The 26,389-nt window shown below is 39.2% G+C and overlaps 1 protein-coding gene and 1 pseudogene across 12 annotated transcripts in view; one reads left to right on the forward strand and one right to left on the reverse strand.

The window, feature by feature from the left end:
• Positions 1-6,957: 6,957 nt before the first annotated feature.
• The window catches only part of DCAF6 (DDB1 and CUL4 associated factor 6), a 125,067-nt gene continuing 105,635 nt past the window's right edge, over positions 6,958-26,389 (reverse strand). For all 12 annotated transcript variants that reach the window (XM_069480893.1, XM_069480890.1, XM_069480891.1 and 9 more), the window contains 5 exons: positions 19,648-19,786; positions 16,661-16,817; positions 15,944-16,032; positions 13,864-13,969; positions 6,958-7,423 (listed from right to left, as the gene is read on the reverse strand). In XM_069480893.1, coding sequence (XP_069336994.1) covers positions 7,359-7,423; positions 13,864-13,969; positions 15,944-16,032; positions 16,661-16,817; positions 19,648-19,786 — 556 coding nt within the window. In that variant the 3' untranslated portion in view covers positions 6,958-7,358. The remainder of the gene's footprint in view (positions 7,424-13,863; positions 13,970-15,943; positions 16,033-16,660; positions 16,818-19,647; positions 19,787-26,389) is intronic.
• Positions 23,040-23,354, forward strand: LOC138390203 (cytochrome c-like; annotated as a pseudogene).

A 26,389-nucleotide genomic window follows, 5' to 3' on the forward strand; every position in this document is an offset into this window, starting at 1 on the left:
AGACCGGCCGCGCACGGCCAGCGCCCCGGAGCGTCACCGCGCACAGTGGGCCGAACGCGGGGCGGAAACACCTGGTGTACAGCCACCAGGAAAAGGACTGAAAATAGTGTCTTCAGCCCGTGACTTTAGCGTCCGCCTTGAGACCATGGGCTTCTTTGAGGCCCCAGTGATGGAACCAGAACCATCTACAGCAAACAAACAACAACAACAAAAAAGCAGGTGGCCGTGTGGCCCTGGCTTTTTGGGAGGTGGGGCTGAGAGGAGGACTAGAGACCGTGGGCTTGGAAGGAAACCACCATATGGATCATCTTCTCTTCGCAGCCTGTGCCCTGGGGGTCCGGCCACCTACTGTCCCCGCGGCCTCAGGAGGGGAAGCCTTCCCGGTACTCTTTGGAGGATGGCGCGGCAGTTCTGCCTAACACAGCGTCACCCCCGCAGCTTCTGTGTGGGGCCGTCAGCTCCAGGCTAAGTGGCGCACAGAGAGCACCCAGGAGCAGAGTGCCCCAGAGCGACTTCCCACACCGCCTGTTCTCGTTAGGAACTGGCCTTCAGGGTGGCCTCCTGTCGGTGCTCGTTGGGGCAGCCCACGAGCCTCTGAGGATGGGGGCCCACCCTGCCCCCTTCTCTACTGACAAATTCCTTGGTATTTCGAAAGGGCGAAACCACTATAAGAGATAGGAGGAAGGGGCAGGTACCAGGTGTGTTTCATTTCCAGAATAAAAAAGAATCCACTGGGTTAGGACATACCGCAGTTTTACCGAGACTGAATGGGGCCGTTGAGCCAAGCACAGCCGGGAAACAGATACTGTTTTATTGCAGGGGATCCCTTCCCATGGGACCGCCTCACTGAGCGGATTCGATGTGTGATGTCTGAGTGACCAGTGAAAATAGCTGGCCGCCGTTCCAGGGGCAGCGTAGACAGGACAGCAAGAGCGCTGGGCCCGGAGTCAGCAGCCTGGGTTCTTGGCCCAGCCCTGCCTTTGTGTGCACACTCGTGTCATTTGGGACATCGTGTCACTTCTCTAGGTCCTCTGTAAAATGGGAAAAGGGAGTGGGGAGTTGGATTGAATGGTTTCCAAGATCACTTCCAGCTCTGACCTTTGATATTCTCTGAATTTGTAAATTAGAGGTAGGAAAAGAAAAAAAACAGAAGTAGACCCATGGACCAATATTTGTATAACTTTTGAGCGTAGTTCCTAGTGGACATATGAAGTGTGGCCCAGTCTGGTTTCCGTGTCCTCGTCTGACTTGTCTGTTTAGAGCACGGTCTGGACAGAATGCCAGCCGGCGAGCTGCGTAAGCGGAGGGAGAAGGTCACCGCCCGGAAAGTAGAAGCGGAACAGCAGGAATGTGATTTGTCTGGTCAGACCTCGCTCCCCTCCCCTTTGAGCCGGAGCAGCTGTGGAAGTCTGGGCTTGGAGTCATTGCTGTGGTGGCTTTGGGAGCCGGTGGATCTCCCCTTGTGTCTGCCCTTCAGCCTGGGACAACATGATCTAAGTTCAGGACTTTCCCTGCCTTGGTCAGCAGAGGGTAGATTCCAAGGAGCTCTCACTGTGCCTGCTACTAGGCGACTATTCTAGAAAGTGAATTATCTTTGTGTTGCTTTCTTTGGGATCTACCTGTCTCCTGGTGAGGTAATGTCTTTTTTGCTATGTGGCAGAAACAGTGGTTGGCTGGTCCCCTGGTCTGTAATTTACAAAAGACCTTTCGTGAGGCTTGGGGCCCGGCTACCTGTGGTGATCGAGCTCATCAACAACAGCTGTCCTAGGTCATCGGGGTGCTAGGCCTGGCCTGGGCTCTGAATGGGAGTGGGAAGGCGCAGAGGGCACGTTCACCGGTGGGTTCTGCTGATGACATGTGCAGGTCACAGAGACTCTGCTCTCACTGCTGGGTGGCATTCCTAAGCCTGAGGGTAGTTTATGTTTTCTCTATATATTCTGTATATATATTTTTTCTAGCACTTGTCTAGTTTTTGAAGGGACCATATTTCTGATCAGCTAGTACATACAGAGGTAGAATAGCGCAGAGAGACCTTTTCCTCTGGGATGGGTCGCCAGGAAATTGGTGTGGAACCCAGGGGTGGGAGAATGCTCTCCTGACAGCACTGGGCTGCGCGAGATCTAGGGAGAGAATCCCGAGGCCTCCCCAAGTCCCCGCTGGCTGACCCCAGACTAGGTGGAACATGATAGGATTTAATCTAAGCCAATCTAGAAAGACTGCATTTTACAAAAGGATTCATTGTGTTTCCCTTCCTTTAGTCACCTACCAGACTCTGCACATCCACTGTGTGCAAAGCACCAAGCTAGGCGATGTGGGAATAACACCAAAGTGTTCGCTCTAATTGCAGGACAGAGACCTGGGTGATACAGATTCTAATCAATGGCAAAGTTAAGTGGTGCTTGTAGAAAGAAGAGTGGCTCCAGAGAGAGATTTCCAAATAGGGAGTTAGGGCTCCTTGAGGTAGGTGACAGGTCAGAGCTAAGTCTTGGAGGCTATTTGGCAGCTAGAACCGTATTTTGCATGTTCAGGAATTCGAATTTCCTTGATTCAGCTTGAGAGCGGGAGTGGGCGTGGGGAGGGAGGGAAGAGAGAACCTCCACACATAGAGGCATTTTTAAGGGAATCTGCCGTTAGTGCAGAAGGTCAAAACCCCCGACTTCCCCCACCAAACCCAGGCCCATTGGCTGTAAACCGCCACTCGGTGGCAGGCCCGAGGCCTTCCCGAGGGGACCCCGTGGACAGTGGCAGGTGGGACATTTGGTTACTTGTTGGCTTAAATACCTCAGTCTTGTGTCTTCTGGTGTTGACAGGACCGCTTTAGAGCTGTTGCCCATCTCTGCTTGCATTGCAATTGCCACCCGCCTGGGTCCCCGTGCTGTGCCACAGATACCAGCTACCAGGTTCGGGGCTATTTTGACCCAGAAGGCATTGGGAGGGCCGCAGTGCAGGGCACACAGCTCAACACCCAGCCTTTCTCCTGGCCAGGGGCACCAAGACTGAAGATCAGGGCCTCAGACACCAGGTGGCAGCAGTGAGCCAAGGAGCAACCTGACGGCGTGTTTGCTTCTCGCTCCGCACGCCTTTGCCAGGACCGCAGTCCCCAGCCTGGGGGACCTCGGAGCCCCTGGTTAACCTGCTTGCGTGTGTGACCTCCCCTGCGTGATTTCCAGCAAACCACTGCTCCCGGAGAAGCAGAGTCGAGGAGCGTGAGACAAGGGCCATCTGGTGCCAATGGTCTTTGATTCTCATTTGAGGAGTGGCTGTGTGGTCCTTCTGCAAAGCATCGAGCAACCAGTGAGCCTAACTCAGTATTTGCAATAGGCCAAGGAGGTTTGGGTTGGGACAGGAGGAGGAGGAAAATCGCTCTGATACAATGAGAGACTGTTTAGATTCAACACTGTGAATATGTTGCCCGCAGACAGTGCGTGTTGAGAGATGCCTGCAGACGAGAGATCCGCCTTTGGATGGACCACAGCGCACGTGCAGGTGTTCAGCCTTGAGCTCTGGCTGTGTGCCGTGTGGAAGGAGCTGCGAGGGTGACGTGGCTGTAAAATAGGAGGCGAGGGATTAGCACGTGTTGAGTGCCTGCTGTATGCCTGACCTGTTAGACCTCTGCGTGCTCGCTGTGTGCTAGGCACTGTTAGGTGCTTCCAAGCGCTTTACCTCGTTCACGCGCGTGCAGATGGGACGTGGCGGGCGCCCTGCAGGTGCGGGTGAGAGCTTACTGGCTGGGTGCTGCGCGGGTTACTCGGCGTCTGCATCTCAGTTTCCTCAGCTGTAAAATGAGGTTTAGGAATCTTTCTCTATGTGGGGACACTTAGGATTCCAGGGAGGGCTGCCTTCGAGGCTGGCGGTGTGGACCGCAGGAGGAAAGCCTTGCGAAGCGCCCAGCACGGCAGGGAGCAGCTCCGTGAGGGAGGAACCCCATTCTTGTTTTGCAGGATCTTTATAACAAGAAGTGAGAATCTTAAAAAGATAACTGTTATCCTGGATTGGAGGTGTTAAAGGTTGTTGCCATGGGAATTGTCATGTTTGTTGTACAGCACAACAGGACTTTTGGGAAAGAAGGGATGCGGTGAGCAGGGGAAGGCGAGAGGAGGGAGGAAAGGCTACGCAGCTTTTGACACTCGAGAGGTTTGGGGCAGCGAAAGTGAGCTTATCTATTAAAAATGCCTGTCCTCCACGCTACTGGCCTGTTTGCACAAAGATAAAGTTCAATAATTCTAAATATTGCCCTACATGGCTGTCGAACCCCGGGGCCCAGTGCAGAGTCCCAAATCACAGCACAAATTCAGCCTTGACCTTCCATTACAGCCGAGAAGGGACATTCCCCCTTGGTTGCTGAGGACAGCTCTGTCCTGCAGTGACAGAGTGACTCCTTGGCTGTGGCTCTTGGCTTCACAGACTCTGTAATCCTCCAGGCCTCTGAGGGAGGAGGCAGGGCAGGGACAGGAGCCCAAGCTCTACCCACAGTGTACACGGAACCCCAGGCTTCGCGGGCGATTGGTCTCCGCCCTGAGGCAAAGGGAAACGGCCGTGACCAGCCATATATGCCTACAAGAAGGAGCAGAGCCAGGCCATCCTTGTGGGTCGGGGAGAGGGGATATGCACGATCCAGGATGCCCAGGGAAACTGTCTGGGGTCTCAAAGTGAGTTAAGTCAGAGTCAGGGCCCAACTGCAGGTCTTGGCCATGGGCTGACGGAAGGAAGGAGCAGGCCTCGTGGCTCGAGGAGGCCGAGGGATAGTTAAAAGTCATTAATAGCAGAACAATCCAGCTGGCTTTGTTAGACAGGCAGAAAGAACTATTGTAAACCAAGGAGCCTGGGAGATAACTGATACCTGCTGGCCAGACCTAAAAACACTGAAGCCTCAAGAAAAGTGATTGGATTCACCGGAAAGTATCCAGTAAATACTTTGGATTCCAAAGTATTTCCAATATGTTGAAAAGTATCCTTTGAAAATACCAAAACGCAAACTCAAATATGCACAAGATTACGAAGAGCACAATTTTGGTCAGTGTTATTTTTAGGAGAATATAATACACAGCTCTATGTTCGTTTCCCTCAGAAAGTATTTTCCTGAGCAGTGTTACTAGCTTAGGAATTAGAAGCCACTTGTGTTTTTCCATTGGACACCACCATTTTGAAATACCACTGCCACCAATCACAGGCCAGCAGCCCTCCTGGAGGAACAGCGGCCCGGGGACAATCACAGGCCTGGGCAGGCAAGGCCACGCCGAGAGTGCGGCAGAAAGAGCCTGCATGCTTAAGGGACAGAGTTCTGTGTGGTGTTGATAATGACTCGTACATGCAGAATTGGTTAAAAACCAACCTTCAAAAAATGAAAAGCAAAAAACCAAGCTAATCCTGAAATATATTTAACTTGACGTCTCTGGATGACTTTTTTTAAAAGATTGAAAAAAGTTTAGGATTATTATAAACCAATATTTATAAACAAGTAAAAGTGTACTTAGAATAGTTTTGTTTACCTGATTAAATGTTTTTGGTACGTGTACAGCTGTGGAAATTGTGAATCTGTACTTGGACTTGTGACCTGTGGGCTTTGCTGGTGCCTCTCCTTTTCCGTTTCCTGCCGCCACATCCCCCTTGCCAGCCTCCCTTCCCACGGCTGCAACGAGGAAGGAGACTGGGCAGGAAGGGGCAGACTTGCCGAATCGGGGGAGGGGACAGCGGGAAGGAGTCCCATACTAAAGTCACCTGGAAACATCCATCCAGGCGTTTTTCATAAATCTCCCCAAGACAATTAAATTCATACAGTATTATTAAATGACCTACTTCTCACCATGCCCAAGACACACTTTAACACCAGGTTTTTAAAGGAAGTTTAATGAACATCAGTGCTATTATCTGTCTATCTAGATACAGAAATAGTCTCCATCCCATAATCAAAGTTAAAGACAGGGCAAGTGGCAGATTATCATTACCTTTGAGACTCAGAACCACTTCAGGGCACAAAACCCACCACCTTTCCCTGACCCCCCTCACCTGCCACAGCTGAAGTCACCTTCCTTTTTCTGAGTGGGCAGGTGAGTCCCACGGTCTCGGGCCATAACCTATGAGATACCTAGGCCTGAGTGCAGATGACTTGAATGGACGTGGACACTATCGTTAAGGAAGACCAGAAATTAGAAGACTGGATGGTCAGCAACTTGCAGTGAAATCTAGAATTTGAGACAGAGGTAGGCCAGAAGCCAGCGCCTTCAAGACTAGTTTGTGCTAATACGCAAACTACCCATGACGCTCTCAGTGATTTTTGCTCGAAGCCTCACTCCTGTACTTGTGTCATGACGTACCATTAGTCAGGAGAGATGACGACTGGAGGTGAAAATAAAGTCCAGTTGGCCCTTGAATGATACGGGTTTGAACTATGCAGGTCCACTTACAGGTGGATCTTCTTCTCCTGCCACTGCTGAGACAGTAAGACTAATCCCTCCTCTTCCTTCTCCTCAGCCTCCTCAACATGAAAACAGTAAGAGTGAAGACCTTTATGGTAATCCATTTCCACTTAATGAATACTAAATATATTTTCTTTTCCTTATGATTTTCTTTAATAACATTTTCTTTTCTCTAGCTTACTTTATTGTAAGAGTACAGTATATTATACATATATAACATACAAAATATGTGTTAATCAACTGTCTGTGTTATTGGTGTGGTTTCCAGTCAACTGTAGGCTATTAGTAGTTAAGTTTTTGGGGAGTCAGATTGCATGCAGATTTTTGATGGTGTCCCACCCCAGTGTTGCTCAAAGTTCAACTGTACTTTTTGGAAAGGGAAATGAAAAAAGCCCTTGTATGTGATTGTCCCAAGAAGTCAAAATAGAAAGGTTATTAAATCTAGAAAAGAATAGAGAAAAATAGTCCCCTTATGCTGCAGAAAAGATTGGAAAATGTGAGTCAAAATAGCAAGGCATTAAATAAAAAGTCAAATTCAGGGTATCTTAAAACAACCAACCTCTTTAATTAGAAAGCAACAAACATGCAAATGGCAAGTGTAGAAATTTATTTGAACCAATATTTTCACTATAATGAAAATTACTCTTCAACATTGATCCAAGCTCCCACATCTGAAGGTGAGGGGAAATATTGCACTTTGCATTTTCTAGCACTCCTCATACACGGCAAAAAGTTTTTAAAACATTTTGCTAGTTTTGTTTTACACACTCTCCCAAATTCATGCACACAATCATTCCAAACCAATGTTAGGTTATTCCCCCAAAAGGGAAAAACTCCAAAAACCACAATCTTAAAATTGCACTAAAGCTCTGTAAAGAAAAAAATATAATAAATGTCTTATACAAATTTCAGAACATCTAAGTGCTTGCCAGAAAGAGTTGATTATTCCTCGTCCTCATTTTCATTCTCCTGACCAGAGCCTTCTGATCTGTCACCCTCCAACCGGTCTGGAAAACACAGATATGAGGATCACAAAAAGAATCACTTTTAGTATTATGATTATAAATAATTTATAATGCCTTTTATTTAAAACTGATTAAAATGTATATAATTCAACACATCAATATGTAAAAATCAGTTCATTCAACAATATGTGTAGACAAGTTGTATTTTAGAGGCAAATAAAAGAATAAAGAACACAGTATTGTTAGTTTTGAATATGCATATAATTCTAAAATATAAAAATAAAAAAAACCCACCCCTAAAGATCTTGCTATATTATGTTCCACTGCGGTGGTTTTCAAACAGTGTTCTTTGTACTCTAGGTCTAAGGGTGTATATATCAGGTGCTACAGAAAGAAATGAGGATGCGGCTGTGGGACAGAGAATGTAGGGACCACCGTTGAGGATTTGTGTAACTGTGTAAAAAAAGTTTTTAAAATTAAATACTATGTTCCAGGCATTGTGCTAAACACTGAGGATACAATGGTGACCAAAACAGATGTGGTTTCTGGCCTCAAGGAGCCTATAGGTTAACTACTCAAGTGAGTATATAATTACAAACTGCTGGGAGTGAGCACGGTGTGTTCTCTCAGGTTTTCATGATTTACGCTTGCTGTTCCTCTGCCTGGGACACCTTTGTTCATACTTTGGCTACAATGGTTCTGTTTACTCATCTCAGTACAACTATTGTCCCCTTTGTGAAACTTTTTCTGGACTTTTTCCAACACGCCATCTACAAAATTATGAACTCCCTCCCACCATGTTCCAGAATATATAAATATTTTTTTAAGAGACAAGGTCTCACTCTGTCACCCAGGCTGGAGTGCAATGGCTACTCACAGGTGCGACCATAGCTCACTGCAGCCTTGAACTCCTAGGCTCCAGCAATCTTCCTGTCTTGGCCTCCTGAGTGGCAGGGATTCAGGCCTGAGTGACTGTACCCAGCCAGAATATCCTCTATGAACTTTATAACGATGATCCTAATTGCACTAATAGTTGTTTGCATGTCTTCTTGCAGACCAGACTGTGAGTTCCTGGAGGGTGGGAGTTATTTCTTTATAATCTTTTTTTTGAGACAGAGTCTCACTCTGTTGCCCAGGCTAGAGTGCTGTGGCATCAGCCTTGCTCACAGCAACTTCAAACTCCTGGGCTCAAGTGATCCTCCTGCCTCAGCCTCCTGAGTAGCTGGGACTACAGGCATGTGCCACCATGCCCGGCTGATTTTTTCTATATATATTTTTGGTTGTCCATATAATTTCTTTCTATTTTTAGTAGAGATGGGGTCTCACTCTTGCTCAGGCTGGTCTCAAACTCCTGAGCTCAAACGATCCACCTGCCTCGGCCTCCCAGAGTGCTAGGATTACAGGCGTGAGCCACCACGCCCAGCCTCTTTTTAATCTTTATATCTTTAGAGCCTAGTATAGGATGTTCAATGAAGGTTTACTGAATAAATGAATCTAAGTTTTATGAAGGTAAGATTATTACAGTAGGGTATGTAAAGTAGGCAACAGCATAAAATCACTACCACCACCAGGATGAACTAGGATGTTTCTGCCACAGAAACACTACCCCAAGGTACCATGGAAATATTAAGGTAAGATGCAAGGGAAACAGCTCAGCTCCACTGTCAATATCAATTATCTACAAAGGCATAAACGCTCCCACTGGATGCTAGGTTAACAGCACCAAGGATGGTATATAGAAGGGAATATATGTTTAATGTCTAAATGAATTAGATTAAATCTCCTCTATGTAGACTCCAGTGTCAAATCAATGAGATTATGTGTGTAAGATTTGTAATCTTAATTATAAATTTTAGTTATTATCATTATATAAGTATTTAATACACATTTGTAAAACAAATGAACAAAATAAGATTTGAATAGAACTTCATAGATTAATAAGGAATCTAAACACAGTGGAAGAATTTCTGACCGATAAAAGGCTACCTAAAGGATATTAGTTTAAAAAAGATTACATTATTTTTATTGTGTAATGTATTTTCAAGAGAGAACAAAACATTAAAAGTTGCATGAATGGGAATCTTGGGTATGACTGACTATTTCAAGAAATCTATTTTGTCATGTTAGTGAAGCATGAGGAAGCAGTTAGCCTGTTTGAAAGTGTAGGCTTCTTACCCAAATTTCTTTCTGTTGTTATACTATAAATGAAGACAGGAAAATAAAAGGTTAAGAAGATATGTCACAGCCTTTAAGTCAGGGAATGCGTAGTAGAGGTCAGAACTCTGCAGCCCAAGGCATGCCATAAAGAGACAAATGAGGGCCAAGAGTCTCTATGACGGGTCACGGAATAATTTGCAGTGGTTTCTGGAATGAGGAGGGCAGATATAGTTGCTCTATCCTGAAATCCAACTCATTTAACGACTGTATAGTCTCCTCTCTCAAAACATAAACCCCATTTCTAAGAAAAAATTAAATAAAATCTGTTTACAAAGTGCTACTGAAGTAGGAAAACTACAAAGCAGTAACACACAAATCTCTGGTTGGCAATTATGGAGCAAGGAGGTCTGAAGAACAATGTATTTTTTAAATGAAAACTGGAAATAAGAATCACTTTTATATACACGATTTTTTAAAAGTAGACAACACCAAATTTCTTTTGCAAATCAGGTTTACATTTATGCAAAGGTTCCTTTTATTTTCTGTTGGAATAGTTCTTCAGAAAATTATTTTTGGCTGGGGAGGATACGATATTAAGAGACATTAAGTTTGCTAGGGGGAAGTGGAGATAAGAAAATAATTCCCTACAGGAAACTTGTGTTCCAAAAAATACTGTTGTTTTATTTTTTCAGGCTATCATTTATAAAAAAAATTTATTTACTTTATTAAGAAAAATAGTATAAAACTCATTGTTAGCTAGAGATTTGATACTAGAAATTCATTTATTTATCCAATTATTCAACATTTACTGAGCAACTATTATGTGGTAGGCACTTTTCTAGAAGCTAAACATCCATTTGCAAATAAGACAAAGTCTCTTATTTTCTAGAAGCTTATTTTCTAGAGGAGGAAGGTAGACAACAAATGTATTTTTCTCTAATCTGTAATAAGAGAAGAAATACATGAAAAGTTAGAGTGGTGAGTACTTGAGGAAAAGGCAATGAACAGAGAGTGACCAAAGTGAGAGGGAAGATCTAAGTAAGACACAGAAAGCAACTTTAGATGGGTGACCAGGGAAGACTTGTCTAAGGAAGTGACACTGGAACTGAGACCTCAACTGTCTGTGAAGTTCTGGAGGCAAAGTCTTTCAGAGAGTGGAAACAGTAAGTGAAAGGGTCCTAAATGTGCTAATAAGCTTGATGAGTTTGATGAAGAAAAGCCAATATGGCTAAAATGCAGTGAGCTAGGAGAAAGCTGGATTGAGACAAAGTCAGAGGTTGGCTGGGTTTAGGTCATATAAGACCTTGTAGACCAGAGAGTAAGAAGTCTAGGTTTTACTTTAAGACCAGTGGGGAGTCCCTGAGAATTTTAAGAAGAGGTGATATAATCTAATTTATGTTTTAAAAAAGGGTTCAGCAGACTAAGGTCCATGGGCAAATCCAGCCCATGCCTGCTTTGTAAATAAAGTTCTATTAGAACAGAGTCACTACTATTCATTTACATACTGTTTTTGCATTATAGTGGCAGAGTTGAGTGGTTGCAACAGAAACCATGTGGTCCATAAAGCCTAAAATATTTACTATCTGGCTATTTAAAGAAAAAGTTTACTGACTTGTGTTTTAAAAGGATCCCTTTGGCTGCTGTGTGAAAATCAGATTGTATGGGAGCAAGAGTAGAGGCAGGGAGACCAAGGGTAGATAAATATTAGGTATATTCTGGAATAAAGTTAACATTACTTGCTGATGGAGTGAATTTGTATAAGAGTTGGTAAGCAACTGTGAGCTTGATATGATGACAGGCTCTGCAAACCCATCATGGAGAAACAATGGCTATCCTGTGCCAAGGTCCAGAGGTATTAAGGACAAATGTCAATAGATAATGCAGGGTTTTTATAAGACATGTTAACACATTTGGACTCTATCCTGAGAACATGTGGAGGCGCTGGAGAATTTTAAGCAGGGGATTAGCTTGATCAGATTCTAAGATATTCTAGAAGATTCTAGAATAATCCATACATACCATCACCATCTTTCCAAAGCCTCTCAAAGCTTCTAGGGATGTCATAACTGCCTTTACATCTCAAGAAGTGGCCTAGACTAGAATTAGTACATTACTTATGAGACTAATTCTGGTTGCTTTTTAAAAATGCAGAAGCTCAAACCCTATTCAGATAAAATGAATCAGAATCTTTAGAGGGTGGGACCCAAGTATTTGTGGTTTTAAAAAGCCCCATCAGTGATCTGAAGAGGATCCTTCAGTAAAAATCACAGCTCCAGTAGGAAGAAACCATCTAACATCTATTCCCTGGACCTCCCAGGAAGCCTGCTGGAGTAGTGGATGGGCAGAGGCATCTGATGGCTGGCTTGTGCTTATTTAACCAAAGTCCATTCTTAACTCTCCTGAGTATGTACACATTACTGTGCTTAGACTACAGAGCACGGAAGGTAAGGAGAAGAAAAGAGTAGCTAACTGACCTACCAAGTAACTAGATATCTTAAGGATAAAAGCAGCAGAAATATAAACTCTTTTGTTCTATCTAGTCTTTTGCATAAGAGAAGCAAGAGGATAAGCTGACTCAGCCAACTAGAAATTATCTTTTTTTGATTGCTGGCAAAAAGAAATGAAAGAAAGGGAATTTTTATATCATAAAACATCTTATCTAATCCTAAAACCAAAGGATAATAGTAGCTGTTACTAAGAAACCACTGCCACATTAGCACCTGTTTAAAATAGATTCTTACAGAACTGGAAAGAGCATTAGTTTTCTATAAGAAAATCCTTGAGAAAGAGTTATCTACTAGATAAACTCTGTAAGACCAAGCACATTTTAGGAGTCATAATCAGCAAGTGGTTTTCTTTTTCCATAAAATGTTGCTTTCTCACATCTGAAATCCAAATGGATGAATTTTAAGGGTTATTTTGCTGTTATTGAAATGGATCAAAAATGTTATAGTGTTACTACAATTTAACACAGGAGCCCAAAGAAGTATTGCAAAAATATTTTGTTGGACTACTAACATTTTTTGTTTATATTCCAGGTGTATTTTTCATTTTGATCAATTGAAATTTCCTTTCTTTCATGGTATAGTTAATATTTTCAATTCGAGGATTATTTTCTAATTCTTTTAATTATAAACACATGAGGCTTCTTTCAATTTTTCAGATATGTTACACATTCTCTTCTCTAGGGCTTAGAAAAATACTATATGCTGTTTACTTTTCCTTGAATACTTGTCTCTCCATTCCCCACTCTCTCTAAGGAAGTGATATTTAATCTACTGCTTATACAGACCTGAAGGAGAAGTAGAAGTTATCTTAACAAAGAGTGAGGATGGGAGGGGACAGCATGATTATAAAAACCCTGAGGAGGGAAAGTATTTGGTGTAGCCCCAAAATTCAAAGAGGGCCAGAGTGAATGGAATGGTTAGAGAAGAAAAGAATGTTGTAAATGAGCTAGAAAAGTTGTTTGTGATCAGATCATCCAGAAGTTTGCATGTCACAATAATGACGTGAATATATTCCTTTAAGTGAAATTAACAGGTCAAAGGGGAGTAAGGGCTTAGAAGCTAGTTTCAAATTCAGTTCAGGCTTTAACATTTATCAGCTGTGTGACCTGGGGTTAAGTGATTATAATTAACCTACATTGTAAAGGGTCAGATAAATGAGGATAAATCAGGAAATGATTAGTATAATACCTGATACAGTGTAGTTACTGTATAAATAGTAATTATCATTAAATGATAGATAATACACAACTTATGAAGCAATTTAATTTATGAAATCAATGAAGAGTGATAAGCACTCTGATAAACATTTTGTTTATAATGGATATGAGACCTTTTCTGTTATGAATATAGGTTATTCAATTCTTCTTGAATATTAGTTGTAATATATACATTTTTGTGTATCTGTGACACTGAAACTCACAGTGTATCATCTAAAACAAAAAAATTAAAAAAAATACACTGAGGTATCTGTTTTATTTCTTAGCATGTTACATTTATTTTTCTCTGGGCTATGACTGATTTTGACCAAACCTGCTATTAAAGTATACTCACTATAACATATCTTAAGGTTTATAGTATGGTCTTATACTCTAAGTTTTCAAGTGACTATCTTTTCATATGACCATTTTTCAATAAATTTAGTTCATGAGGAAATAAATTTACTGTGCTAAGATCAAGCATTCACAAAAATTCTAGTTCAGAAGTTAAGCTGCCTTCATTTTGTGACATTAAGGAAATTATGTAAGTCCTTTAAAGTAGATCTTCATAACATGTTTTTCAAATACATAATAATTTTAATAGTATACTACAAGTTCCTACCGGCTCGGATATGATTCAGTGAAGCCAACATCCTCAACATGAAAGAGGCTGGAACTGTAATGGTGTTTCTAGTCTCTTCCAGCATGAGTTCGTTTCGAGTTATAACCTACAAGGCAAGTTAAACAACCATGTCAAAGATCATAGAGTAACTGTACCTTTTCCTTTAAGATTAGGAAAACAGTATAAAATTAGCAGGTCCTAGGAGGAATTACTTCATTCTTTGTATGTATGATGCCTATATTTCTGCCTAAGGCTACTCGATGCCAAATACCTACTTTAACTTGCATTTAAAGGACGAAGATCAGTGAACACTCCTCTTTCAACTGGCAGAAAGACAAAGGTCAAACTCTGAGGCCACTTAAAACATTCAAGAATTCAATTTAGCTTTTGCTTGTAATTTGTTTCCCAGAGCAGTCTACTTCGTGTTGTCTCATTATTTTCCTCTATTGCAGAACTGATATTTCAGTGACACAACGGAGTTAAATTATTATCCCTGGGTCACCTGGATCCCTTGAGAAGACGTTACCTTTACTGAGGCAAAGTAGTCTTGAAAAATAAACTTTGTGGCAAGAGTTAATAATGAATTGTCTTAAGTACCAAGAATAGGACCAAATGAATACTCATGAACATCTAGGGATCTAATGTTTAATCATGAGCAAGGGAAAAAAGAAAGAGGAAAAGCAAAGAACATGGTGGATGAAAAAAGGAAGAAAGAAAGGAAAGCATGAGAGGAAGAGAAATGCTACTTTGATCAATAGTTCCTCAATGACATAATAAATCCCCAATTCATTAGGGTGCCCCACAGGGCCCTTTATAATCTTGCCCCCACCTACGTCTTGAGTCCAACTGAGCTACTTTTACACATACACTCAGGCACACTGATGGTTCATTTACCCTATAATGACTTGGCACATGCTGATCCTTCTGTTTCATAGACTCCTTCTCTGCCTGGTGAACTACTACTTCTCAAACTCCAGTCCGATTCTTATGTTCTCTGTGAAGACTTTTTCATCCCATCTGTCCCCTTTACAAAGACAGCTCTGTTCCTTTCTACAGGCTTCCACAGCACGATGAATACATCTCTGACACTGATCCCACTACAGTATGTTCTGGTTGTTTGTTTCCACGTCTGTCTTTCCCAGTCTGAGGGTAGGCCTTTCTCTTTTTAAACCCAACACTGTGTCTGACATACGTTAAGTGTTTTATAAATGTCTATTCAATGAATGAAAGTGTATGTGGGAATTGTGCAATAAACTGTCAACTCTGGTCTACAATAGTGGTTTGTCAACTTACTAACATTTTGAGCAATGGACCCTCACTTTGATAAGGTATCTTATATGGAAACGCACAGGTAAACACCCTGGTTGAACTTGGGGAGGAAAGGCCCAGCGTTCAGCCTTCCTATCATCTGCTTTCCCTCTCCTAATCTCATTACAGAACCTAGAGTACCACAGAACTCAGTTTGAAAATGACTGCTTTAATAAGAACCTTAAAAGAACTTAAAATATAATAAAGATTCTCTAATAATTTGTTCTGTTACCTATTGATTCTGAAAGACAAAGTCCTATTTCCTGTTTAAGAAAAACTCAGGCGTGATGGGGCAAGGGCAATATACGTAACCTAAACTTTTGTACCCCCACAATATGCTGAAATAAGAATTAAAAAAAAAAAAAAACACCAAAATAGCTGTAAGAAACACTAAAAAAAAAAAACCTCAGAATAGAAAAATTGCTATGATTATGGAGAATGGCTATAGTAAAATTATTTTCTTAAAAGGACAGAATATTTCTGTGATTCTTTATTATAATGGCACAAATAGTCAAACGTATTTTTCTAAAACTACAATATATCTAATCTGGTATTTCTAATAATATAATTAGCAAGCTACTATTTCGATTTTACCTCTCGTATTATATGCATGTTTTTATTTTAATTTTTTCTTAAACTCTGATCTCCTTAACTGCATTAACTTGTTTTATGCTAGCAACTAATACTAAACTGCTTTGATTTTTCTTAGGAAAGCATTTTAGAAACAAACTGAAATATGGTCTATAAATAATAAATATAATAAACATCTTACTTCATCAGCAAGTTTTCGGTTAAAAATCCTCGACTCTTCTAGTGGTGACCAGATCTTTATGTCATAATCTATGCCAGATGAGGCTAGAACTAGGAGTAAAATTTACATGTTAATATAATGCTTAGAAACATGCCATTAATTCCAGACATGCATATATTATGCTTATGTGTATGTAAACAGCAAAAGTGAGCTTGAATGGAAATTATGCCTATACATTTAACTATTAATTGAAAATATTATTTTGAAGATTTCCTAAAACTTATCCTAGAACATAATTATAAGACCATCTTGAAGTCACTCAAATTTTTGTCTTATTCATTGTTTTCTTATGAGAGATATATGGGCAATTTCAGACAGAAGGCGTCCAATGCTCTTTTGTTCTGGTAAATTAATTCAGTGAATTTAGTGAAGACTAAAAAGGACTGGAGGTTCAGTGGGGTAAGCAGTAAAAAGCTCGGTCATGCCAAACCTCTAATGGCTGACAAAACGTAGAAGAAATATTAGGAGAATAAACACTTTAACCCATTTCCTTATGTTTCTGCCAAAAGCAGATTATAGGTGTTTTGTGTTTTAAATCCAAGTAGAGCTATAATTTACTCTAGTGGTGCCTACTAGGATAATTTAGATTATTCTTACAATATTATGAACTAGGAGAAAACTGGAGCTGATGAATCATACAACAATTTCTAGTCCTTGCCCTATAAAAGATCATCTTACTTGGGTCAAATGGATGTGGCTGTAGGCAGTTTACCACATGGTTATCGGCTTCCAGAAGCATCAAGTGCTCAGCAGTGTGCCGATCCCAAATGAAGATATGGCCACAGTCAGAACCACTCATTACGAAGTTAGCACCCCAGAAATTGGCTTCTTTTATCTAAGGGTTTAAAAGAAGTAAGCTATAAGAAAATTCAATTCAGAGTTACTAAAACAAAGACTTATGCTATTCTTATATTAAAAAAACAAACTGGCGTAGAAAACAGTAAAATTAAAAACTGACGTAAGTCTTAGTCTTCTAGTTTCTTAAACCATGGATATAGGGACTTTGCTTTGTTTAATGCTATATTTACAGTGTCTTAACACATTGACTGCCACACTAGAAAAAAAATTTTTTCCTTGGGGGTCACAGTATTTTATTATGAAAATGGAATAAAAACTCTGAAAACAAAACAATCCTTTCTAATTTAATGAATAATTTGTTATTTTTTATTGCGTTCTGTTTGTGAGTTATATACAACTCACGTGGTGCTAGAATCAATTTTTATACTGCACGCCACATGAGTTGTATTGTGACTCACAATATACTTGCTGAATTTGTTTCTAAGAATTGAGTCTTTTGTTCCACAGGTATTTAGTTGTGTTTGGAGTAGACCAACTGTAGGGCTTTGCCCAGGGGGCCACCCTTCATGTAACATGTATGCTACAGCATGGCAGCTTCATGCGGCTCACAAGATAAAGAGACATGTGAGTTACATATGCTTCACAAGGCCCCGGGCTCAAAACTATTGTGAGTTAACTCCAATTTACATGGCAGTTAATGCGTTAAACAGTACTTGGCATACAGTAGGCACTTAATTATAACAGCTAAACGAATAAATGGTATTTCTCAGTTTTGGACAATATAATGAAAATTTATATATATGTGGATGAACTTTCTAAAAATTGTCCCATTTTCATAGAAAAAAAGGAATTATTTTCCTTTGTATTTTGTCTTATGCCCAAAGAACAAAAAGTAGAATTTTTTCATTAGCTATTAGAAGCTCACACAATTGAGAAGGAAAGATATAAACACAGTCTCTATAATATATTGGAATGATTATGATGACATTTTTTAATGAATGCACAAGAATGAACCATCAAAAGTCTTTGCACTTCAGATCAGGATTTTAAAAATATATGTAGAAAAAAACTAGCCAGGCATGGTGGCACACGCCTGTAGTCCCAGCTACTTGGGAGGCTGAGGCAGAAGGATTGATTGAGCCCAGGAGTTTGAGGTTGCTGTGAGCTAGGCTGACGCCACGGCACTCTAGCCAGGGTGACAGAGCAGGACTCTGCCTAAAAAAAAAAAAAAAAAAAAAAAATCATTTTATCTGCAGTTGCTACTTTGCCATTTTTGGTGTGCACACAAAAGAGGGAACCAGTTTTGTTGTTATGTGAGCTACTCTTATATTTACGTATCCTCTGTTTTTTTTATTCTTTCTCATAATTATTTTCATCCAAACCTTTAACCAGAAAAATATAAGAAATGGAAATTGGTTATTTCTATTAATAATGAGTATCCTTTTAAAAATGATTAATTTTTACTACCAATGGTATCTATAGTAAGAGCTAATTATTTCCTCACCTTAAAGTTAATTTTTTACCTAGATCTTAAAGAAAGCAGATTAACACCTTGATGGTCAAACAAAAAAGAATCAGAAACTTTTCCTTGGGGCCACAGTGTTTTATTATGAAAACAGAATAAAAACTTCAAGTGTAATTTAAAGGTAAACATAAATAGAAAAATGAAATTTATTGACTTCTATTCATTTAATCCATGTTTTTAGAATTAAATTGTCAGTATTAATTGTAACAATGAGAACATACACAAGTAATATTTTATATATGCTTCAGGCAGCGTGGGGGTGGGGGGGAACTAGAGTGAGTTAAATACAACAACTCTCATGGCAGTTAATGTGTTAAAACAAATTCTGTAGATACTTTTTGATAACTCAGTGAGTATATGAGGAGAAAAACACTTTCTAGATGTGAAGGGGTCAGCGTAACAGTTATACCAATCATCTCAAAAGAACTTCTTATTCAATAACTCATACTGCACTGGGTGGATTTTGGATTGTAAAAACTAGAAAAGATCTTAGAAATCACCTGGTCTATTCTTCTAATTTCATAGGTAAAGAAATTAAGGTCTAGAGAGAAAAAGTGACTAAAACAAATTTTCAATTGTCAATCTTTTTAAAAGGGTTTTGTTTTTTTTTTTTGAGACAGAGTCTCACTCTGTTGCCCAGGCTAGAGTGCCGTGGCATCAGCCTAGCTCACAGCAACCTCAAATTCCTGGGCTTAAGCAATCCTCCTGCCTCAGCCTCCCAAGTAGCTGGGACTACAGGCGTGCGCCACCAGGCCCAGCTATTTTTTTCTATTTTTAGTTGTCCAGCTAATTTCTTTCTATTTTTAGTAGAGATGGGGTCTCGCTTTTGCCCAGGCTGGTCTCGAACTCCTGACCTCAAGCGATCCTCCCCCTGCCTTGGCTTCCTAGAGTACTAGGATTACAGCCACCACACCCGGCTAAAAGGGTTTTAAAGTAGTCTTACTATATCTTGCAATCAACCTGGATTTTGTAAGTCCAAATCCTCCTCCCCAAAACTAACAGAGGTTGCTAACATGAACTTAAAAAAATCTACTAGAAACTTTTCAGGTAGACAGTCAATGTGAGAGAGCAAAAAAGATGCAATGGTTGATGGCATAAGCTAAAATTTAAAAAAAATCTACATATATTTCTTTAGTAGATTAGGGTTTTGTTGTAAAAAATAATGATCTTTCACAATATATTATAAGACTGAAAGAGCCATGTTTAAATACAGAGACAACTGTGAAGGTTTAATAATATAATATTGAAATCACACTGGCAAATACAGAAGATAAGCATTATGGAAAAAACATTTATATTATAAATTGTAATTTCACCAAAGAATGCCGTAAGAATGTGGTACCATTGTCCTGGAGTTGCGATGGCCCTTGTAAACCATCTTTACTAGTGGCCTTCTAATGTTCAAAGTATCCAATTCTTCCATTTCTTTCCTTTCCTTTCTCCGCCGGAAGAACTCCTGAATGCGGGCAACAGCAGAGCGTCTATGAATTACATAATAAAACAAAAACCAAAAATAAATAAAAAATTTAACAAGCCGCTGCAGAATGATAATGAGGAACTTTAAAATATAGTAAGTCCAGAAAATATTTAAACACATTATCTCAATAAGGCACCCCCCAACCAAAAGCATTAAGAGGCAGACACAGCAGTGAGGTATCAGACTAGTTGAGTTACTACAACAAAGTATTTTAGTTAAGAGGTCACTTAGAAATTTGGTACTGGTTGAAAAGTAAAGGAAATAGCATGCGGCACACTGGTTTTTAAAGGGCTATTTTGTAAAAACATAATACAGACAAAATTCATGTGCAATTTTACTACAAATAAACAAATTCTATTCAATGTTCTTTCTCCTCTTTTCCATATTAGGAAAAGTAAAGGCATAAAAAGAAACCAAAAAAAAAAAAACAAAAAAAACCTAAGGGTAACATATAATGGCAGTGGATACACTTATGTTTTGAGATTTTATTTAAAATATTGTCTAAAGATATTCCAACAGATTATTCAAGAAAAAGAGAATATTAATATATAAGCAATAAGACAAGGACCTTCAAATAATATCATTTCTTTATGAACACTATACTAAAGATTTGGAACTAATGAGGCAGATTTTATCCCGTAAAGAACTAATTTGGTGACAGAACACCAAATTAGAACAAAGGACTAACATGAAGAACAAAGGACTCTTTTTTTTATTTTTTTATTTTTTGAGACAGAGTCTTGCTCTGTGACTGGTGCTAGCGTGCCATGGAGTCACCACCCTAGCTCACAGCAACCTCAAACTCCTGGGCTCAAGCGATCCTCCTGCCTCAGCCTGCACACCTGGGGCTACAGGTGTGCACCACCACGCCCAGATAATTTTTCTGTTTTTAGTAGACACAGGGTCTCATTCTTGCCCAGGCTGGTCTCGAACCCCTGAGCCCAAGCAATCCTCCCAGCTCAGCCTCCCAGAGTGCTAAGATTACAGGTCTGAGCGACCACCCCTGGCCCTAAAGGACTCTTTTTAAAACTGATTTAACTATTAAAAGAAACTTCTCCTAACATATGATATCACTTAATAATTTTGTTAGTTTGAATTTGTTATTTAAAATATATTTGACAAATAGGCCAAAAGTCCACAATATCTTAAACGTCCACAAATCAGTAAGAAAAATGAACTTAACAGATAAATGTACAAAAAGACGCTCAGTCTCACTAATAAGATAAAAATAAACAACAAATTTATATCTTTTTATGTTTATCAGACTGAAAAGATTTTTCTGTCTATCAAGAGTGGCAAGAGTTCAGGAAAACAGGTTCTATTGGTAGAAGGTTGAAAGTGGTTCTACATATTTAAAAAGTGTACTCTTTTATTGTAAATTTTTCATTGACAGACAGCACATGTACAGGAAGGTACAAAATCATAAGGTAAATAGTTCAATGAATTTTCACAAAGGGAACAGGCCCATCTAACCAGAACCAGTATTGAGAAACAGAGATCACCAGAATTCCTGAAATCTATGTGCCCCATTCCCATTATTACTTTCCCCTCAAAGGAAACCACTGCTCTGATTTCTAATCCCATGGATTAATTTTGCCTATTTATGAACTTTAATTAAATGGAATCATACCATATATATTATGTCTGGCTTCTTTAGCTCAACATTGTTTTTAAGATTCGTCCATGTTGCTACACTTAGCTATAATTCATTCATCCTCTTTGCTGTAGAGTATTATTTTTTATAAACATATTATAATTTATTTATCCATTCCACTGTTAGTGGACATTTGGTTGTTTATACTATTTTCTTTTTCCCGCTGCCTGCATAATTTCAGAATGTTTATAGTATTTATTAAAATGGGGCTACTATTAACATATGTTCATGTCTTTTGAACATATGTACATATTTATGTTGGATACATACCTAGAAGAGGAATTGCTGGACCACAGTATGTGAATAATGTTCAGCTTTAATAGACAGACACTCCCAAAGTTTGGGTCTATTTGTAGTTTTCCAAAGTGATTGTACAAACTTATATTCCCAACAGCAATGTAGTCAAGTTCCAGTACAATATATTTTTGAGGAGAAATTAAATAATATATACTAAAATTTAAAACATGTATAAGATTTGACTCAGCAGTTTTACTTTAAAAAATGTATACTGTAGAAAAACTTACATATGACAATGTACAATTTTTTTCACTGCAGAACTATAATTGAGAAAGACTAGAAATAATCTAAATGTTTACACAGAAAGAATATGTTAAATAAATTATGGCATATCCATACACTAGAATACTTACATCACCATTAAAAAGGATAAGGAAGACCCATAAGCAACTATATGAAAGATATCAGCATTGTATTAGCCAAACCCAAAACACAGGCTAAAGAATAATTCATAGAAAAAAAATATATGCATAAAGATAGACACAATATTGTTAATAAGAATTTTAAAAATAAGCATGTAACAATTATATACTTTTTATAATAAAAAGACAAATTTCTTTTTCATAAAATGGTATGCTCTGAATTATATGGACTTATTTAAAAAGTGTTTAAAAAACTTTTTCCTATGCTAAGTATGTCTAAAAAAGGAGTCTACACGTAAGTTTTTAAGTTAGATATAGTTAGAAACTCTCAAACAGAAAGCTGACATGGTTAGTTTGCTCTGATTATCTCTTTTTGATTGAGAGGTGGGAATGAGAAGGTCAAATGTTCTCAAAAGAGACATAATTAATGTGGTTGGATCTCTCTCTTTTTTCTGAAGTGGAAGAAAAGAGAAAAGAACATTATGAATCAGTTAAAAATATGTTATTCGCAAGAAATCAATAAAGAAAAAACTCTTTTGCTAAGAAAGTAGCTATCAGGTAGCAGAGGAAGTAACTTTGCTGGAAAGCCACGGGACTTACGAGCTATAAATGGGGAAAAAAAAATTATGTGACAATAATTTAGATAGTAGCTCAAATCATTTAAAATGAGATGTGTGGGCAAAATTAAGGTTGTACTAGTAATGAGGTAATATAACTAAGAATTAATGGGAACTATACCAAAGCATAAATGTTAATTTAAAAAGTTGTTTAGCTTAACTGTCCTTATAAAGAATAATTTTAAAACCTGGGTCTTAAATTATGCAGTTTGTATTTGACAGTTTAGATCAAAGATTATATTTAGATTTCTATAACTTGCTATATGACTGTATCTGGCTTCCAAGTGGGAACCTTTGTAGCACTAGCAACAAAAGATAGAATTAAATATGGGTGATGTTGAGAAAGGTAGGAAGATTTTTATTCAGAAGTGTGGTCAGTGCCACACCTTGGAAAAGGGAGAGAAGCACAAGACTGAGACAAATCTCCATGTTCTCTTTGGGCAAAGATGGTCAGAGTGCTGGATTCTCTTACACAAATGCCAGTAAGGACAAAGGCATCACCCGGGGACAGAATACGCTGATGGAGTATTTGGAGAATCCCAACAAGTACATCCCAAGAACAAAGATGATCTTTGGTGCATTAATAAGAAGGCAGAAAGGGCAGACTTGATAACTTATCTCAAAAAAACTATTAATGAGTAAAAAAATCATTGGCCACTGCCTTATTATTTATTATGGAACAGAAATGTCTCATGACTTTTTTTAATGTGTATAATTTAATTGATCTCATACACCAGAATTCAGAATATTTTTGTTGACAGTCCTCATTTAAATAAGACTGTCTTATGGTGAAAGGAATATGATCTTTCTTTGAATTCTCATAGGTTATTAAGCATGAAATGTCCGATTTCCTTAAGTGCTAAATTTGACAGTTGGTATCTCTGACATTTCACTTTGACACTTGTTGTTTTACTTTTATTGTGAAGGTACATCCTCATTCTTTCAAATGCACAGTTTGGCTTGTGATTATCTCTCAAATTTTTTTAGAACAATTTTTGTGAAACCATGGATAAGTAAAAAATTCATGTTATTTTTGAATATGAGTTCCATCGTGAAACCAGTCCTGTGCAGACAGCTCGAAATATCAACCAAGTGTTTGGGAAGGATGTGGCTAAAGAAAGCACAATACACTGATGGTTTGAGAAGTTCCCTTATGGCGACTTTAATCTTGAAAACGAGCTACGTGTGTGATCAGAGACCAAGGTAGATAATGATGAGCTGAAAGCTGTAGTGGAAGCAAATCCATCTCAACCTAAACATGAATTAGCAGCAAGGTTTGATGTTACTATTCCAACAATACTGGCCCATTTGAAACAAATAGGCAAGGCAAAGAAGCTGGGTAGACTGATACCACATGAATGAAATCAGCGTCAGAAGAGAAATCATCTCAAAGCTTGCCTTTCTTTGCTGTCACGACATAAAGGCAAACCATTTCTACACTGTATTTTCCCTTATGTGTGACAAAAAATGGATTCTTCTTGACAATCTCAAGCATTTGGCACAATGGTTGGATAAAGATGAAGTGTCAAAACACAGTCCAAAACCAAATATACATCAAAAAAAGCTAACAGTGTCAGTTTGGTGGTCCAACACTGGTATTATCTACTACAGCTTCATGAAACCCGGTCAATCAATGACAGCAGATGTCTACTGCAACCAATTGGACAAAAATGATGAGAATGCTTGAGATTAAGCAGCTGATATTGGTCACAAGAGACAGGCCAATCCTCTTGCAAGACAGTGCTCAGCCACATGTCACACAAACAATGCTGCTCAAACTACAGAAGCTGAACTTGGAAACTCTCTGTCATCCGCCGTATTCACCAAACATTGCACCAACTGACTAGCCCTTCTTTCATGCTTTGGACTACTTCTTGTAAGGAAAAATACTAAATTCTCAACAAGCTGTGGAAAATGCCTTTCGCGATTTCATCACCACTTGCTCTCCAGGCTTCTTCGCTGCTGGCCTAAACAAGCTACTGTTAAGATGGCAAAACTGTGTCGATAGTTTAGGCACATCCTTTGATTAATTGTACTGTTTCTTGTTTGAGATATAATAAACTCAAGTTTTGATTCAAAATCAGACATTTCATATTTAATTACCTAATAATTCCAGTTTAGTAAATTCTAACACTGTTTCTGCATTCTAAAGACATGACAGGACTTTGATTAGTAATGTTCAACTTTTCACAAAGATGGTGAATGCCATCTCAAAACCTTATTGGAGACTGGTTTTATATTTAGAGTTATATAACTGGTTATAGGAATATATTTAAATACCAGGGAAATCCTTTCACTGTCTCAGAACCAAGCAAGACTTTGCCGTGTTTTAATTTGTATTCATTAGCCTGTTAAAGGCAAGGGATGAAGATAAGGTAGCAATGTGTACTTTATATTTTTGGTCTTAACTATGCCAATCTAATTAGAATTCCCTGTATCTAAAATGCTGCCTTTTTCTTATTGAAACCAATTTTAATGTGGTTTATGTGTATACCAAATGAAGAATATCTAACACTTCTCAAATTAAAAAAAAGATTAGGTAAGGTACTACTTTCCCATTGTAGGAAAATTATCTAAGAGAGAGAAAAATCTTCTAGTGCACATATTTCAAATTAGAAGATAGAAAGTAACAACAGATGCTATAACCATGTAACAATCACGTACCGCAGGTCCACAAATAATGTCATTTCGTTCAATGTTGTTCCAATATAATGTTAATAAGAAAAAAAATTGATTCCTGGCTGGGACCAGGAATTTGGGGAATTTGCTTGTTCTCCCCATGTCTTTGTGGGTTTTCTCTGGGTACTCCGATTTCCCCCCATATCCCATAGATGTGCATGTTAGGGGAATTGGCAAGTCTAAATTGTCCCAGTCTGAATGAATGTGGCTGTGTGTGTGAGTGGCCCTACAATGGGATGGCATCCTGTCCGGGGTGGGTTCCCACCTTGTGACCTGAGCTGCCAGGATAGGCTCTGGCCACCCTCGCCCCTAAATTGGAACAACTGGATAAATAATTACCTTGTTTTTATTAATCTTTCTTAAATGTATATATAGCTTACATTTATTTCAATGTTTAATATTGGAAATATTTTGGTCTTGTATTAGCAATTTGGTGATATTTTTGCGACCAGAAATATGTTTGAACGTCACTCTTCTTTTTCTTTTCTTTTTTTTTTTTTTTTTTTTTTGAGACAGAGTCTCACTCTGTTGCCCAGGCTAGAGTGAGTGCCGTGGCGTCAGCCTAGCTCACAGCAACCTCAAACTCCTGAGCTCAAGCGATCCTCCTGTCTCAGCCTCCTGAGTAGCTGGGACTACAGGCATGCACCACCATGCCCGGCTAATTTTTTTCTATATATATTTTTAGCTGTCCATATAATTTCTTTCTATTTTTAGTAGAGATGGGGTCTCGCTCTTGCTCAGGCTGGTCTCGAACTCCTGAGCTCAAACGATCCGCCCACCTCGGACTCCCAGAGTGCTAGGATTACAGGCGTGAGCCACCGCGCCTGGCCCGTCACTCTTATTTATATCAATTAATCTGGAAAACTGGTTTCGTTATATGTTGTTTTACTTAAAGTCACTGTTTCCAAGAACCTATATAGAACAGGGGTCCCCAACCTTTTTGACACCAGGGACTGGTTTTATAGAAGACAATTTTTCCATACATACATATCTATTTT

The sequence above is a fragment of the Eulemur rufifrons genome, chromosome 8 (assembly GCF_041146395.1).
Source record: "Eulemur rufifrons isolate Redbay chromosome 8, OSU_ERuf_1, whole genome shotgun sequence".
Classification (NCBI taxonomy): Eukaryota; Metazoa; Chordata; class Mammalia; order Primates; family Lemuridae; genus Eulemur; species Eulemur rufifrons.